Source organism: Equus caballus, chromosome 14 (assembly GCF_041296265.1).
Source record: "Equus caballus isolate H_3958 breed thoroughbred chromosome 14, TB-T2T, whole genome shotgun sequence".
Lineage (NCBI taxonomy): Eukaryota > Metazoa > Chordata > Mammalia > Perissodactyla > Equidae > Equus > Equus caballus.
The window spans coordinates 55,844,527-55,863,371 of NC_091697.1; the positions used below are offsets into that span (position 1 = coordinate 55,844,527).

Genomic DNA, 18,845 nt, shown 5'->3' on the forward strand with positions numbered 1-18,845 from the left:
GAACACAGCGCCCTCTGGTGCCTCATAGCAGAGGGTTTTTTGTTTTGGGTTTGTTTTTTAATTTCCTTTTCTTTTAAGTTTGACTGTCAAAATGTGGAGCTTAGATTAAAGTACTGTAAAGGTTCAAATGACAGAGAAGCAATAGCACTGAGTAACTTATTTTTCCTCAGTGAAAGTGAGTATAATATGTACTGAAAGAACTGTGGCGTCAGCTACTAGGTTCAATGACCAAATATGAACGAATAGGAACAAAAGCAACTTTTATTTAGAAAATATTTTGAGTTTCCTGGAGGAAAGCAATTTAATGGGAGAACAAGATAAGTGGCCAATTTAAGAAGCCAGACCTAGAGAGGGAAGAATTCTTACATCCTCATGACAACATTTATCATATTAACGGCAATACATGCAACTTTAAAATCTACCCATCTCCTCAGTATTTAGTATAATACAAATGAGGTCTGCAAGGCTTAAAAGGGAGGAAAAACAAAAATATGAGAATCTTATTTTTGCATCTCTTCAATACCACCTACAAGAGAACCTTTTCTCCCATTCTTTTTACATTTTGCCCACAAAATTGTCTCAACTTTTCCAGAACTCTCTAACACATACACAGAAATATTTTTAACATGAACAAGTTTTCTTACAGAACTAAAATATTTTTCAAAGCCTAATGCTTGAAATTCATGTAATATCAAACTCATTCATCTAGAATCCTTTAATCTTACAACTTTTCATAGATTTCCAAAGTAAATAGAGACATTTTCATTAGACGAAGCATCAAAATTTCTATTTCCTTGTCTTGGTTTTGGTTGTCCTAAAAATGTTTGCTCTTCAATTTACCAACCCAATAAGCCAGAACAACCAGGGTCATTTAATCGAGCTCAACAATTTTACTCTGAGTTTTGCTCTAAGAGTCATTACAGTACTTAATTAACTACCTTTGACTACCGGGCCCCTAGAGACCACCATTTAGAGCAGCAGCTTCTCATTGGATGTAAAAGAGGCCATTGGTACTCACTTTTTCTCTATGCTAGTGGGCTAAGAGGAGAAACTCCCCCTTGACCTCCCTTCTCTAGGCCCCCTGGGTTTTGCTTCGTTATCCTTCTAGGGCAAACAACACTGGCCTTCGATCACCTTACCATTAAGGTATATATACTTAAAGTAACACCAGGTGAGACGGGAGGTTTATGGCTTCAGTATTTCCACCATCACTCTAATCTCCAACCAGCCCGGGCCCTCCATCTCAGTTATCCCTTTCCTTTCTGTTTGTTTGTCCTGTTACTCTCATCAGACTTTAAGTTCCCTATTACAGGCTGCTTCTGCACTCTCCTGAAATCTTAAGCTATAGCTGATATGATCTGCAATAGTAATAACTGTCTTTAAGAAACTGGTTTTACTTTTTAACCAGCAACATCAGCTCCACTAGCATTTAATGTGCTACAGACTGTTCTGAGAGTTTCAAACATGAAGGTAAATGAGGTGAGATGCCTGCTCTTACAGAGCTCACAGCGACAAAGAATTTGGTAGAGTGGTGACAATGTGTGCACAAGTACAGTCTCTACATGAAGCGATATAAAATGAGCTATTTTTTTAAATCACCACTTACAAATCACAGTGTATTCTAACTTCTTAATAGGTGAGAATATTTAAAAATTTTTTCCTAATTAAAAAATATTTGAAACTGAAAAATAACGAACATATTTCTAATTATTTTTAGTTTAACTGATTTTGTAGAAAAATTTAAGATGGGAGGAGGACTTAGGGGAACAAGTTTGAAAAAGAAAGCTTAAAATTTACTGAGTGCCTGCTGCGTGCTAAATATTATGCTAGACACTGGGGACACAATAGTGAGTAAAACCTAACAGTGCTCTTCCACTGATGGAGTTCACAGTGCAATGGAATAAGCAGGTAATAATTACACAAGTATTGGCAAATTACAATAGTGATAAGCGCCACAAAGGGAGGTCACAGAGTGCTGAGAGTCCCGGAGGATCCCCTCAGGAAATGACATCTAACGCAAAGATCTGAGGGAGCAAATAGGGTAATTAAAGTAGAAAGAAGAATACGCACAAACGCCCTCTGACTAGAGCGTGCATGGCAGTCCTAAGGAACTGAAGGAGAACGGGAGCAGAAGGGCAAGGGGCAGCTGTAGGAAGAAAATGAGGGCAAAGAGGCAGGGAGGAGCCAGACCTTGTAGGGTTTTGTGCATCATTTTAAGGATATACCTTCATTCTAAAGGCAATACACAGCCATTAAAGAGTTTTAGCCGTGTTACTGACTAAATAATAAGATCACTTCTGCAAAGGATCTGGCATAGTTCCAGATACACAGAAGCAGATGAGTAAATACTGATTCCCCCCAAACACACTCTGCAAGAGTTACTTTTTTATCTCAGTAGTGTATTTCATCAATTCAGAATCACAGTACCTTTATAAAATGAACTAGCGTTATTTAATTTTAATCTAATGCGCATTTTCTCCCAAGTTAATATAATAAAATAGAATTCAAAGTGCATTGGAAATTAGAAGTTGTCTATTGAATCACAATATCATCTTATATAGTGCTAAAAATGAAGTACAATTAAGCCAATCTCTATATCTATATTTTGATTTTACTCTTGTTTTTAATACTAAATATTTTGTAAAATATATTAATACCAAGATGAAACAAAAACAAGTAAAGTAATATAAAGCTGTAAATGCATAATTTAAAGGATCCAAAGCTCAATATTATAAATTTATTTAGCAAGGTAAAATATGACTTCAAGGAAGGCTGAGGAGCTTATCTAGAAACCATCTGTAGTCTTTAGCCTATGAACTAATCCACAATATAGCATCTGTACTCTATTTACGGAAATTTCTGGCTTTTCAAATTTCTCCTATTTTTTCAAATGTTTCTGCTGCAATCCATTAAGACAATTTGCAAATAAAATATTTTATCTAAAATATTTCAGCAATACATCTTAAAATTTATGTCTGCATAGACAGAAAGAAGCTAATCTTACTGACAAAAAAAGTGAAGAATCTCTGGTAGCCAGCTACCAGACAGGCATGACGTCCGGGAACCACGTTCTTCCCAGGTATTTGGAGACCTCAGTGTGAATTTTATCCAGGCCGTAATCCCCATCGGGGGTCAGAACCTCCTCCATCACAGAGAGCTGCGCGAGCCTCCTCCCACACAGCCTCACAAACTCAACCAAGGCACTGCAGCGAACTTCACATGCACTGAGGCCCAAGGCTGTTAAGTTTTTACAGTGTTGAGCAATACAGATCAGCTCATTATCAAGAGTCTGAAGACCGTTTGCACACACCACTAACTCAACTAGGCGTGGGCAGTTAGGACCTATCCGTCCTAGGACCGCTTTGCTTACTGACCGACCGAAATAAAGGTGAGTGACAGGGGATTCTTCCGTGAAGAATGTCTCAAATTCCTCTTCGTATAAAAAGAAGTACATAACAACATTAACTCCAGGGGAGTGTTTAATAAGTGCATCCCAACTTTGTTTTTTAATGGAATGAAATTTAATTTGTCCAGGATTTTCACTCACAACATCAATTCGAAGATGTTCAAGGTTAACATGAGTCTCACTTGAAAGGGCCAGGAGAAGTTCATCACTTAGAATGTAATAATTCAATGCCAGTTCTCTAAGGCCTTGACAGTGATCAGCTACACAAAGGATTCCTGCGGGAAATGGGGAAAAATTCTTAAGAACAAAGAATCATACTGACACTAATATAACATTTTGTAAATTTAAATTTGATATTAGTTATTCATCATTTGCTAAAATAGCCATCTAACGATTTCTGAGGAGATGTCAAGATACATAATTATACATATAATAAAATATATATATAACTAAGATACTCCTAAGAGAAGCAATTTAAACTATATCTAGCTTGCAGATTAAGACTCTTCTGAAAAAAGATTAATGAATTATGTTTCATAAGCATGTAGTTTTCAATAAGAAATTGCACTGTTACTATTACTATAATAAAAAATATCATGCAAGCTTAAAAAAATACAACCTACCATCAGATGAAACATAAGGACAGCTGCTCATTTTTAGGAGTGTTAGAGTGTCACTATTATTGGCCACCAAAATCTTCAGTGAAGGGTCATCCACTGGTGTGCCTTCAATTTTGATTGACGATAATGATTTTGAGTTGACAAACACAAGTGTAAGTGCTGACACAAAATGAGACTTGGATGGCAATAAGAAAAAAATTATGAAAACATTATTCACAAACCTACAGCTTCAATCAAATATCTTATTAAAACCAGATCAACATATGCTTACAACAACATAGTAAAAGCAATCAACATATTACTGTTTTTCCAAGTATCATTAGCCAGTAGAAGACATTTTTATAACACAATATAGTTTCATACTTTCACACTTGATAAACGGAATGGTGAGAAAGGAAGAAGTTTCAAAGATATTGTAAATGTCTTCTAATTATTTTCAATGTTAAGGATTTGGTTTTCAATATTAAAAGGATATAATTACATTTATTTCCTAGAATAGGGGTGGGGCAAATTATGGTCTGCCAGCCAAATCCAGTCCACACTCTGTTATTGTATGGTTCATGAATTAAAATGTGTTTTACTTTGTTTTTTCTGGTGAGGAAGATTGGCCCTGAGCTAACATCTGTTGCTAATCTTCCTCTTTTTGCTTAAGGAAGACTGTCACTGAGCTAACATCTGTGCCAATCTTCCTTTATCTTGCATGTGGAATGCTGCCACAGCATGGCTTGATGAGTGGTGTGTAGGCCCCTGCCTGGGATCTGAACCCGCGAACCCTGGGCCACCGAAGCAGAGTGCATGAACTTAACCACTACATCAACAGGCCAGTCCCGGTTTTCACATTTTTAAATGGTTGAAAAATATTTTTAAAGAATAACATTTTGTGCCATGTGAAAATTATATGCAACTCTTTCAGTGTCCATAATTAAAGTCTGTTTGTAACATAGCCATGCTGCTCCATTTATGTATTGTCTATGTCTGCTTTCTCACTACAATGCTAGGGCTGAGTGGCACTGCAACAAAAGAATTGCAGCAGAACTGTATGGCCCGCAAAGCCTAAAATATGTACTATCTGGACCTCTTCAACCCCTGCCCTAGAAGGAATAGAATTTTTATCTATTTTATTCACTCATATAATCCAGCATCTACAATAGTATCTGGCACACAGTAGAAGGTCAATAAATATTTGTTGATGAATAAATGAATAAATGATGTCATATTCTTCAGTGACATGCTTTTTGCTAGTAAATTATCTAAACAAAGATATGTTTTGAAAACTTTCTATGTTTTGAAGATTGACGGACTAAAGCTTATTTATAGTTTGACTTAAAAATGAGTAGAATTTCACAAGTTTTCAGATCCAGTTTTTTTGTTTTTGTTTTTGTTTTCTTTTGGTGAGGAAGACTGGCCCTGAGCTAACATTTCTTGCCAATCTGCCTCTTTTTGCTTGAGGAAGATTGGCCCTGAGCTAACATCTGTGCCAATCTTCTTCCATTTTATATGTGGAATGCCACCACAGCATGCCTTGGTGAGTGGTATGTAGGTCTAAACCCACGAACCCCAGGATGCCAAAGTGGAGCACACGAACTTAACCACGACGCCACCAGGCCAGCCACAAGATCCAGTATTTTTTAATAAAGATACAAAGTCTAGAAACCAATACCATGCATGACCATTTGTCCTCTTTCAAAATCAATTTGGAGTCTCCCAAAGGTTCTGTTGTCCCTATTAGAATGACCAAATTGATTATAAATCTTAATTATTTATAAAACTTATTGGTTTACACTAATTGTAAACTGATTTGCACAAACTTTTAAATGGTAGATGGCTAGAACACTTTACTAAATTTCATAGTACCAAAAATTGTTAGAGAAACATAAATATATCACTCTTTTTTCTTAAGAAATATAAGGTTTATTTTCCTTTTAATCAACTCTCAATGGGCTCTGTTAGTCTTGAAGGACACATTTCAGCATTAGAGTACAAATTTCCTTATAGTAACAATATGTTTGTTTAGCACTTTTCACACCTAGCAAAATGCTGTACTTTTATCTTATTTTTCTTCAGTTTACAAATGAAAAAACTGAGGCTCAGAGGGACCTGCGACTTTGCCAGAAGCCACAGAGCTCCTCTTACTGTGGAGGCAGAGCTTGGAAGGAAGCCTGCTGATTGCTGGTGACTGCATCCGCTAACCTAGAAGTTGGCCCTGGCAGCTGAAGTGCAGCGTTAGAGACAGCCTAGAATCTAAGAATTTCAGGCTCGTCTGATTCCACAGTTCATAAACAAGGAGATAACTCTTTAGAGGGAGTAAGTTTTCATCTGATTACTTATATTACTCTAATCCCTAAATGACCTATTTTTTTTCAGCATATCTCTTAAAAAGATAAACAGCCTGGCAGAAATGCTTGGCGAAAGACAGCCATGACCCAGTTTATGAGAAAGAAGATGCTACTATTACTCTATCCTCTTCTTTGTTTTTTAGATTTTTTTTTTCCGGCTAGGAAAGATTTGCCCTGAGCTAACATGTGTTGTCAATATTCCCTTTTTTTTCCCCTCCCCAATGCCCCAGTGCATAGTTGTATATTCTAGTTGTAGGTCCTTCTAGTCCTTCTATGTGAGCCACTGCCACAGCATGGCTGCTGACAGATGAGTGGTGTGGTTTCCACGTCTGGGGAACCGAACCTGGGCCACTGAAGTGGAGCGTGCCAAACTTTAACTGCTAGGCCATGAGGGCTGGCTCCCCATCCTCTTCTATAGGAAGATTTCCATTAGCCAATTTTACTGACAACCATAATTTACTGCTTATTGTATATCGGCCACTATTCTAATTCTGTGTTTAAAATGGTAAATGAACAAGGAGTTTATGTTTTGGTCGGGGGAGAAGAGAATAAACATGCTAAATCAATAAGGTAATTTCAAGTATCGATGAATGAGAGAAAGAAAATAAAATATTGTAATAGTAGAGAGGGAAGTGGAGGAGTGGGTGTGTTTTAGCAAAGGTGGTCACGGAAGGCCTCTCTGAGGAGACGGCATTCAAGTTGAAGCCTGAATGAAGAGAAGACTTATTAGTTTCTGTGGCACAGACTGCTAGTTGCTTCCTAACAACCATTCATCTTTTTTCTTTTGGTAATCTAGTCCCAATTTTTAGCTTGGCACATTGCCACGCAGCTAAAAGACTCTCCTAGCCTCTCAGAAATCTGCTGTGGCCACTGAGCTAAGTTTTGGCCAATGAGACATAAACAGAAGCATTATGTGGTACTTAGGGCTAGTCTCCTTGAAATGAGGGCATGCCCTTCTTCCCCCATTTCTTCCACCCAGCTGTCTAGAACAAGGGACTTGATGGCTGGAGCTCAGAAAGCCATCTTGGACAATAAAAATGAAAAAACACCTTGGTGAGAATGGAGTGGCTGGAGGGGTCTGGGCTCCTAATAATTTCATACCAGTTATAAACTGTCTCACCTATGGATTTGTTTAATGTAAGAGAAATAAACTTTAGTCATGTTTTTTAAGCCATTGTTGTTTTGGAATTTCTAGTATATCGACTCAAATACGATCGTAACTAATAGTTCATTTAATTAAATATTACGTCCCACCTCCAATTGAGAGACTACAGAATTACAGGAAAGACATCCACTATGGGCCCTACACTCTCTATATTCAAAGAAACTAAGTAAACTTGGAAACCGTAAGTATAACATCCAGATTTTATATTAATGACATCTATTGTGGAAATAATTACTAAAATCAGAAAATATATCTAAAGAATGAAACCTTGCATTAGCTATTTTAGCAAATATAAGCGCTAGTCAACAGAATCTTTTTTGCCTAGTTTGACAATATTTAAGAATTTTAGTATATCTTACAAAAAAGCCTGGCATCTTTACCTTTGACACATTCATAAAACTTGGGTTGGCCATTGAAATCAAGTCCAAGGTCTGGAGAGAACAATTTACCAGCTGAGAAAGTATATCACAGGCAGCCTCTGCTGATTCAGTACTGCTATCAACCTATAAAGACAATTTTAAATCTTAATTTCCTGAAGGTAACTTATCAGAAAGTTACTGGGAACATAATTGTTTAACAGAATTCAGTTGCAAAATTGTATTGATCCCTTTAAGTTAGAAAATAAATTAGTATTTTTTCTTTATTAAAAATGTCTCAGATAAAAAGTGAGGAATAGAGATGATGACAAATCAACTTTCTAAGCACTTCATACTTTCAAATCTTCTACAACCACCTGAACTCTAATAATAACATCCAGATGAAGGAAACTGAAGCTTAAGTTATTCACTGATAATTCAAGGTCTACCTCTTAATCCATGCAAATAACTAAGGGAAAACAGGAAATCGTTTGGGATAAAAATTCTCCAAAATTCAATGTTTCAATATAAGGATCTAGATATACCAAAATGTTGTTAACAAAATTTAAGTTACTGTTTCTATTTAAAGCTTATTTTTCTTACCTTAAAGCTGACATACCGGAGATGGGCAGCATGCCTTTTAATAATCTGCTGAATGAGATCAGGATGAGTGGATTTAAAAGACGAAGTTGCTGACTGGTTCAGTTCAAATTCAAACTTTCTCCAAAGGTCAGGGATATTAAAAACTTCATTCCATCTCCTACATACAGAAGATGCCTGGGCCCGATCTATTAAAGGAAGATACTGAAAAATGCGTAACACTACGTGGTGAGGCAAACTCCTAGACGCAAACAGTCTAGAAGAACAGTGTACGTGTGAGTTTGGTTGAGAGAAGAGTAGAACCCAAGTTTTGGCTGTTTCACTGCTGGTGAAGATTGGACAACTTTATTCACAACAGATAAACTCTTCCTCTTCATTCTGTAAACATTAAAAAATGTTAAGTGATAATTTTTTCCAGATTCCCACCATATATTTGTGGTCTAACTATAGAATGACAACATCAGAAAATGAAAAACAGTCTAAGACAATTTTTTTGGGGGTGAGGAAGATTAGCCCTGAGCCAACATCTGTTGCCAATCTTCCTCTTTTTTTTTTTCTCCCCGAAACCCCAGTACATAGTTATATATCCTGTTGTACATCCTTCTAGTTCTTCTACGTGGGAGGCTGCCTCAGCACAGCTGGATGAGCAGCGTGTAAGTCGACACCTAGGATCCAAACTGGTGAACCCTGAGCCACTGAAACAGAGCACGTGAACTTAACCAGTACGCCACCAGGCCAGCCCCAGCTCAAGACAATTTTAATAGTAATCTTTCCCTTTCATGCATTGATAAGTACTGCTATGTGCTGCAGATATAGAGATAAATAAGAGGAAACCTGTTCTCAAAGATCTATTGTCAAATGGTGAAGCACCACGATAAATGCCGTCACTGAAATTGGGACAACTGCAATGGAAGGATAAGGCCGTGGCACATATTTGAGTTTGTATGTAGGAGAGGATGGCGAAGAGGCTTCCAAGAGGAAATGTCCAAGGAAGCAGCATACGTCCCAGGTTTGTTCTTGGCTAATTACTGTCTTCTTACTGTCTCCTACAGAGAAGGAAGCATCACAAAGCAATCGTGCTAAGAAGTCGGGGGTCTGAGAGATAGCACATTATAATAAAAAGCATAGGGCTGGCTAAGTCCCAGCTCTGCCGTTTACTAACCATGTGATCTTGTCTGAGCAAATTAATCTAGGCCTCAGTTTCCTCATCTGAAAAGCAGGGAGAACAGCTGTTACTGTCTCATAAGGTTGCTGTGAGGATTAAAGTACCTTAAGTGCCAACACATAGTAAGGGCTCAATAAACGAGGCAATTGTTGTTAACTTGTCCAATGCATTTTTCTGAACAAATTTCATTACTTAAGTCGAAGCACAATTCTAACAAAAAGTCAAACAATCTGTGACAATTGTCGGATGACACTCAAGATGCAGGAGCTCTAGAGAACGTGGATATGGAGGGACGGAGTCTGTGCAGGCCGCACACTTGACCCTCACCAGCCAATGAAAAATAGCAAAGGAATGAGCATTCTTCCCCAACAAAGGAAACACGAATCTCCAGGTTATTAGTCAGCCTGAGACACAAGTAAGTTCCAACAAATTTCAGGTCTGGATAAACCCAGGTATATGGGCTTATCTTATGTATTTTATATAAGAATCCAAAGTGTACAATTATTTCAGAGGTAAAATAATGGTAAGAGCAGTTCTGAACTTTATTTAACTTTGGTTGAGTATTTAACCCCCTTTTCACCCTTGAATGTTGGGAATGTATATACGGAAGATTCAGTGCCACAACTGAAAGATACCTTCAAATCTAATAAAATATTTATTTAATATGAAAATCTCTCTGTCTTGTGAGTCACTCTGTCTGATGGGAAACACTTCTTAACCTCAGAAGAGAGTGGATCCCAGAACGAAGACTGACATAAAATCACAGAACAAAATGAAAGGTCGCCTTTGGGTTTGGAAACTGAAATGGAAAGCAAAAATAGTTGCAAAGCATCAGGCAAAAGAGCTACTACACACATTTTAATCTGCCTAAACCAGTGACTTGCGTAGCTGAGAACTGGCCCAGCAATACAACGTAGAATATACGAAACTGCTGACATCAGGAATTCAAAGCAGATGTTATCTTGAAAGAGCTGATCTCCTCTTTAATCCCAATAATGGCCCAGGGAAGGTAAAGGAATGGACACTCGATTCTAACTCTGATGTGGAGCACACTTACTGACATTTTGCTTCTAACTGTTTTATTGGGTAGCCTACAGGATGGACAGTTAAAATTTCAGTAAGGTATCACAAAAAAAGTTATCCCTAATAATCCTTCACCAGAAAAGTAGTGAAGCCAAAAAATGAAACAAAGACTTCATCTAAATACCAGGTTAGAAAATTGCCTTGCAGTTCTAAACAAAGCAATGGTACTCTATTAAATCTGACTGTATGTAACATGGATTGACTGTTAAAACTGTGTATTTAGTAAAATCGTTAAATTGCCAATTCACTGATACAATCGCCATAAATAAAGGATATTATGTACCAATAATTCTATTAAAACAACACTTTAATTTTCTTTTTCCTAGTGTGCATTAATTTTCAAAGCATAAAACTCATCCACAAATCATAAATTTTGTATAAAATAATTCTACAGCAAAGAGCACCAGTAAACTATATTTTAGAATGCAAGACAAATTGATCTTCACTAGCTTGGAAACCTTAACATAAAAATTTCAGCCTAAACATATTAAGATCATTTTTAAACACTGATCATTTCTTTTTCAAACTACCAACTTTCTCCCCTAAAGAAAGCTTCCAAGCTTCAGTTCACTCTGAAGGAATGAAATGAAGTAACTGCTGCCATGAGGTACTCACCAACATCCATCTGATTTCACTTTCTAGTTTGGCAGAATACCACAAAAACACCACATTCATCAGAATGTATAAGTAAAAATCCAATAATTTTTATGCTTAGGATATTTATTTATCATTGTATATGTTGAGAGTTTTTGTTAGGAAATTATTGATTCCCAAACTGTTTTTCTACCCAGAAGGAATCCTGTCCATAAAAAAGAACTAGCCCGGTTAGTGGAAATACTGCAACACTTGCCAGGAATTGCACTTAAAATAGAAGACTTTGTATCAAGCAGTCAAAGGGCTCTGAAAATTCTCATTTTAATGAACACATGGGAAGATTTTACAAAAAATTTAAGATAGTCCATGATTACATTTATGTGTTTATAGGTTGTGTAAATCTTTCATTTCCAGTTTTTGGCAGCATACAATACCACTACACTTTAATAATTAAATAAGCAGACATATAGCTTTTATTATTTATCATTTCCATATGAATATAGCTTGATTAGTCTGCTGTTTACAGAATATATGCTTCTGTGGTTTTAAAATTTTTCACTTATATTGATAGATAAATTGATTCATTCCCATTCAATTGATTCATTCATATTTTCTTTGAGGTGACCAATTTTAGCACAGTGACTTGCCAGTTAGAAGCAGTCTACCGGTGAAAAAGGCAATAATAACAGGTCTACACCAGGATAACACTCGTTGTTTTGGCATCATAAATAAATGTCATAAAGTAAAAATAAAGAAATAAATACATTCTATTACTTTAATAAGCCAAACTCAACTACACACAGGAAGTGGAGGCGGCAACCTATTAATCCACTAAAAACTTCTCTTAAACCTCTAGTGCCTGCCACCTGCCAGCTCTCACCTTATCTCTGAATCTTACTCCTAAAATAGAGCTTTGGAGGACAAACAAGAAGACAGTATTACAGCAAACATCTACAATTTGATTCCCCCACTGCTACCTGTTCTACTATTCAAACCACCATTTTCCAGAAAACGGCAAGGCTGGCTCTCTCTCCGTCACATTCCACTCCAGGAGTAGGTAGCAAAGAGCTATCAGGCACACTTTCAGAGGAACACCACAAATAAAAGACAGATAAGTCAAGTGGCTATTGTATTCCCCTAATCAGAATTTTTTACTGCACAGTTTTTTAGTGCAGAAACTTTTCTACTGAGTTATCAACATGGCTAATTCTGTGTTTGCAGGCCACTCTTTATGCTAGAGAACACTGAAGTAAGCTGGTAAGGGTCTATAAATAGGGGATCACTACCTAAGACCCATAAGAAGATGGTGGGCAAGTACCCATCGCAGATCAGGTCACAGGAGTCTTCAGGATCAGATGAATTACTTCCCTGGTTGCTGAAGGAACTGGACTACTGTTTCAGAGTCACTCTCTGGAACGGTGCGGGCTGGCAGAAGACAACACCAGAATACATGGCCCCATCAAGTGATAAGCCATACTTCCATAAAGGGAGAATTAAGCAAGCTTGGCACTGATTTTCAGCACAATTCTAGAGTACAAAACAGGTGTATTAGCATTTAGGAAAGAATGTAATGATGACTCAAATTCCACTTAGTGGCTTCACTAACCAGCCTAACCCAATTTCCTCTTTTGATATGTTTACTAATTTATCAGGTGCACCAGGTGACCGTGTGAATCGGACCCTCTAAAACTATTCTAAGAAATCTCCCACAGTATTCTTGAGGGAAAGATCAAGCAAGTCGGATTAGACAAAAGACTGAACATCCCAAGCCAACCTTGCGGCAGCAATGGAAGCAACTATCTTCCGCACCATCACTAGCTTCTTCCAGATTGGTTAAATGAACACGCAGAAAGTACTTTTAAAAGTTTCAAGTTTGCAATCATCACAACACCAGAAATATTGTGTAAACACTCCAGATAACAGAACAAAGATTCAAAACTATCTAAACAGCTAGACAAATTTGCTGGCAGCAGCAAGATGAAAATGAAGAGAAATAATTAGCAAATGTCCTTTATTTAAGCAACTTTCTAAGGTGGCACTGAGAAATCAGATTGTTGCCACCACAGGCCGATGGCCTCTGATAAGGCATCTGAAGTTCCAGTCATCCATCCGTGCAATGACAAGGGAGGTGTGGCCTGGACAGGACAGCTGAAGATTTGTTCCAAAATACAGCTTTAAAGCACATAACTTTCTAATAAAAGAGTGAATTGTGCTAAGGGGCCATACCTCCTCCACTAAATATAACTCAAGCAGAGGACACAATATAATTTTTTAGGCACGTTGTCAAAAATATTTATGCTCATTGTAGCCCACATGACCTCTAAATTCCCTTCTAAATCTAAAATCTATAATTTTTTTAAAAGCATGAAAATCAAATTACAGTATCATCAAGGTTTCAACAGGACAATAGATAAGAAGTAGTTATGTCAAACGCATCTTTCCTAAAGCAGTGATTGCCAGCTTTTTGGTGTTCTCACATTTTATCATTGATTTAGCAATTTTCCACACTCTCGAAAGTCTCGCTGCAGTATTAAGATACATTTTTTTTTCCCAAAAAGTTTCTAATTTCAGAATAGGTATGTTTGTTTTTAAATGACTCATGAAAACGGAAGTTTTCAAAATACATGTGGATGCAAAACACCTTTTGAGATGCAAGCAGAGGGTTACACAGAACTAGAATTGAGCGATCTTTCTTGATCCCTAAATGGGGGGCACTTCAGGCGTCTGCTTCCTGTCCTCGTCCCCCTGCCCTCCTCCCCGACTTTGGGAGAGGAAAGCCAGGCCTCCCCAGGGAAGCCTTGCGAAATGGGGAGAGTCCCACCTGCGTGTTAGACACACTAAGGGAGCTGTCAGTTAATACAAAGGATTCGAGACGGCATTCTGCAACATTTTTCCAGGAGAAAATCATCATAATTTATTCAACTTCATGTTTTGGGAGAAGTTTCTGGGCACACGTGCTAAAGACAAAACCAGTCCACTTAAAGAGGACAGAGGCTTCCCACTCCCAGGAGAGGCCGGAGGCCACGTTCGCGGACATTTCTTCGTGCTAAGTATACCCTCTCTGGCACTACCCTCCTGTAAACGACGACCCTTCCAGTGGCCGTGCAAAAGCACGCCCGCGTACCAGCCATCACTGAGCATTTCCAGCAGCTCCACGTGCTGGGAACGCCACCGGGCGCCCGCGGCAGGGAGGGCTGGGAGGGGTCTGACCCCGCCGAAACTCACCCCCCGAATTCGGGGAACCGGGGCCCCGCGGAAACCAAGCGCGGTGACTCGACCGACGCGAGCTGGACACCAGCCAGGCGGCCGACCGGGGCAGAGCCTGGGCGGGGCGGCGCGGCGGGGGGTCTCGGCCGGGGGTGGGCTCGCTGCTCAGGGTCCCCCACCCCCGCCCCAGGCGGCCGGCTGAGGATGCCAGTCACGCCTCTCCTTGCCTGGGAGAGCGCGAGGACCTCGGGCGCCTCCCTGTCCCCGAGTCACCACGCGCCTGAGGCGGGACCGGGCTGCGGCCCGCCGCCCCCTCGAAGGCGCTGAGCGACCACCGCGCCCCCCAGAGGACCGGCTACCTTTAAACATGCAACTGCGCGTGTCTCTGCGCGGACCCCGGCGTTCGCGGGCCGGGCTGCGGCGGCGGGACCTCGGCGGCCACGAAGGCGCACGGGGCACAGTCCTGGAGGCGACTGAGCTCGGCGGGCCGGGGGCAAAGACCCCTCATCCCCAGGGCGTCCCACAGGTTTGCCCCGCCCGGGCCGGCCCCGCCCCCAGGCCGCCGCGCATGCGCTCAGCGCCGCCTCCCGCAGGAGGTCCGAGTGCGCCCGCTCACGCCCGCTGCGGGGTCCAGGGCACGCCCACTTAGGTGGTGAGCGGGAGGTTTTCTGCCTGAGGGTCTTCGACGGAATGGCTGTGACCGCCTGCGCCTTAAAACTGACAGCCAACCTCACCAAATGGCGGTGAGTTAACAGTCCCGGTTTGTAGAACTTAACCTCCCAGAAAGTGCACCCCTTTATTAATATGCAAATACTTGAAACTTTTGAAATATCAAAAATGATAACAGCTCGATGTTAAATGTGTATAAATCACCTCCCTGTCCTGTGCCACATCTCATTCCCTGGGGATAGCCACTGCAATAGTTCATCGTGTAAAGTACCAGAACTTCAATACGTATGCCAAAAAGTGTACAGTGAGAGAAAAGGATTTTATTACTTTTTTGTTAGTTTTTTAAAATCTCAGATCAAACTATACTAATGTTCTGGAACTTCCTCTTTTACTTACTACATCGTGGACATAGTTCCATATCGACACGCATAGATCCCCCTCATGCTTTTTTTTTTTTTTTTTTTTTTACAAAGAGCTTCGTTGGAGTATAATTGACAAAATAAAATGCACATGCTTAAAATGTACAATTTGATAAGTTTCGACACCCTTGAAGCCAGCACTGCAATCAAGATGGTGAACATATACATTATCTCCCAAAAGTTTCTGTATGCCCCTCTGTTTTCCCTCCTTTACTCTTCCCCTATCTGCTTTCTGACGCTAGATTAGTTTGCATTTTCTTGAATTTTATATGAATTGAATCATACTCATCTTTGTATGTCCTCTTCTGTGGCTGTTGGCACTCAGCATAGTTGTTTTGAGATTCGTCTGTGTTGTTGCATGTATCATAGTTCATTTCTTTTTATTACTAAAGAGTATTCATTGTATGGGTAGCGATACACCACAGCTTTTTTATACATCCACCTGATGATGGACATTTGGGTTATTTCTAGTTTTTGACCATTATAAATAAAGCTGCTGTGAACATTACTGTCTACGTCTTTATATGGACATATGCTATCATTTCTTTTGGGTAACTACCTAGGAATGGAATAACTGCATTCTATAATAGATGTATGTTTAATTTCTGAAAAAAGACTGCCAATGTGTTCCAAAGAAGCTATTCTACATCACCACCAGCAGTGTGTTAGAGCTCCATTTCCTCCTCACCCAAACTTTTTAATCTAATAGGTGTCTAGGGGTATCATATTTCAGTTTTTTTTTAAGATTTTATTTTTTTCCTTTTTCTCCGCAAAGCCCCCTGGTACATAGTTGTATATTCTTCGTTGTGGGTCCTTCTAGTTGTGGCATGTGGGACGCTGCCTGAGCGTGGCTTGATGAGCAGTGCCATGTCCGCGCCCAGGATTCGAACCAATGAAACACTGGGCCGCCTGCAGTGGAGCGCGCGAACTTAACCACTCGGCCACGGAGCCAGCCCCTCATATTTCAGTTTTAATAGACATTTCTCTAATGAATAATGATGTTGAGCATTTTTTCATGTGCTTATTTACCATCTGTACATCTTTTTTGGTGAAATGTCTATTAAAATCTTTTGACAAATTTTAATTGGGTGGTTTGTTTTCTCATTATTGAGTTTGGAGAATTCTTTATATTTTCTGGATACAAATCCTTGATTAGATATATGACATAACTTTTTTTTTTTTTATCAGTGTATGGCTTGACCTTATACCCTCCTTTTGAAGAGCAGAAATTTTTGTTTTGATGAAGTTCAGTTTATCAATTTGTGCTTTTATGGGTTGTGATGTCAAATATAAGGGATCTTTGCCTAAGCCAAGTTCATAAAGGTTTTCTTCTATAAGTTTTATAATTTTAGATTTTACATTTAGGTGTGTGATTCATTTGAGTTAACTTTCGTATATGGTGTAAGATATGAATCAAATTTCACTTTTTTGTATATGTATATTCAATTATTCTATTACTGGCTGAAGGGACTATTATTCTTCTCCACTGAATTGCCTTTTAACTTTTGTGGAAAATCAGTTGTCCATGTATGTGTGTGTCTATTTTCAGACTCTATTCTGTTCGATTAATACATTTGGCCATCTTTTTGCCAATATCACACTGTCTTGATTTCTGTAACTTTATAATAATTATTGAAATCAGTTTTAGCCCTCCAAACTTGCTATTTTTCAAAGTTGTTCTGGCTATTCTATATTCTTTGCATTTCCATATTAATTTTATAATCTTCTTATCAATATCTACCAAAAAAACTCTTTCTGGGATTTTGCTAGAGATTGCCTTGAATCTAGAGATCAATTTGGGGAGAACTGATATCTTAAAAATATTTGAGTCTTCAAACCCTTGAACACAATATATCTCTCCATTTATTTGGGTCTTCTTTAATATCTCTCAGCCATGTTTGTAGTTTTCATATAGGTCTTGCATACATTTTGTCAGAGATATTCCCTACATATTTCATAGTTTTTTAATGCTATTATAAATAGTATCACTTTTAAATTTTAATTTCTAATTGTTTGTTGCCAGTATATAGAAATACAATTGATTTTTGTATATTAATCTTGTATCTTGCAACCTTGCTAAAATCACTTTTTAATTTTATGAGCCTCCATCGGAATCTAGTACATTCCATTGGATTTTCTACATAGATAATCATGTTGTCTGTGAATAAAGACAGTTTTACTTCTTCCTTTCCAGTATAAATGCTTTTTATTTCTTTTCCTTGCCTGATTGCACTGTACCTGCAGTACAATGTTGAATAATACTGATGAGAGCAAACATCCTAGGCTTGTTCCTGATCTTAGGGAGAAAGCATTCAATCTTTAATGAGTAGGTATGTTGTCACCTACAGGCTTTTCAGAGATGTCCTTCATCAGGTTGTAGAAGCTCCTTTCTATTCTGACTTTGCTGAGGCTTTTTTTTTTTTTTTTTTTTTAATGAGTAGAGGACTTTAGATTTTGTCAAATGCTTTTTCTGTATCCTATTGAGATGGTCTTATGGTTTTCTTTTTTAGTTTGTTAAATGGTAAAGTACACTGATTGCTTTTCAAATGTTAAACCAACTTTGCATTCCTAGGATAAACCTGACTTTGTCATAATTTATCTTTTTTTTTGAAGGTTGCATATTCTTTTTTTGAAATTAATTGTTTTTTTATTGATATCATAATAGTTTATGACATTGTGAAATTTCAGTTGTACATTATAATTTGTCAGTCACCATATATATGTGCTCCTTTATCCCTTATGCCCACCCCCAGCCCCCTTCCCCTCTGGTAACCACTAATCTGTTCTCTTTGTCCATGTATTTGTTTATCTTACACATATGAGTGAAATCATATGGCGTTTGTCTTTCTCTGTCTGGCTTATCTCATTTAACATAATACCCTCAAGTTCCAACCACATTGTTTCAAATAGGACAATTTTGTCTTTTTTATGGCTGAGTAGTATTCCATTGTGTGTGTATATATATGTATATACCACATCTTCTTTATCCAATCATCAGTTGATGGGCACTTGGATTGCTTCTATGTCTTGGCTATTGTGAATAATGCTGTATTGAACATAGGAGTGCATAAGTCTCTTTGAATTGTTGGTCTCAAATTCTTCCGATAAATACCCAGTAGTGGAATAACTGGATTGTATGGTATTTCAATTTTTAATTTTTTGAGAAATCTCCATACTGTTTTCCACAGTGGCTGCACTAGTTTGCATTCCCACCAGCAGTCTATG

General features: G+C 38.5%; 1 protein-coding gene across 1 annotated transcript; it reads right to left on the reverse strand.

Annotated features, from left to right (window-relative positions):
• Positions 1 to 243: 243 nt before the first annotated feature.
• FBXL21 (F-box and leucine rich repeat protein 21) lies at positions 244 to 15,030 on the reverse strand. Its single transcript, XM_023617660.2, is given in 6 exon segments — positions 244 to 3,681; positions 4,030 to 4,201; positions 7,908 to 8,030; positions 8,487 to 8,726; positions 8,729 to 8,861; positions 14,892 to 15,030. Coding segments are annotated over 5 exon segments (1,311 nt in total). The 5' UTR covers position 8,861; positions 14,892 to 15,030; the 3' UTR covers positions 244 to 3,037.
• Positions 15,031 to 18,845: the final 3,815 nt, after the last annotated feature.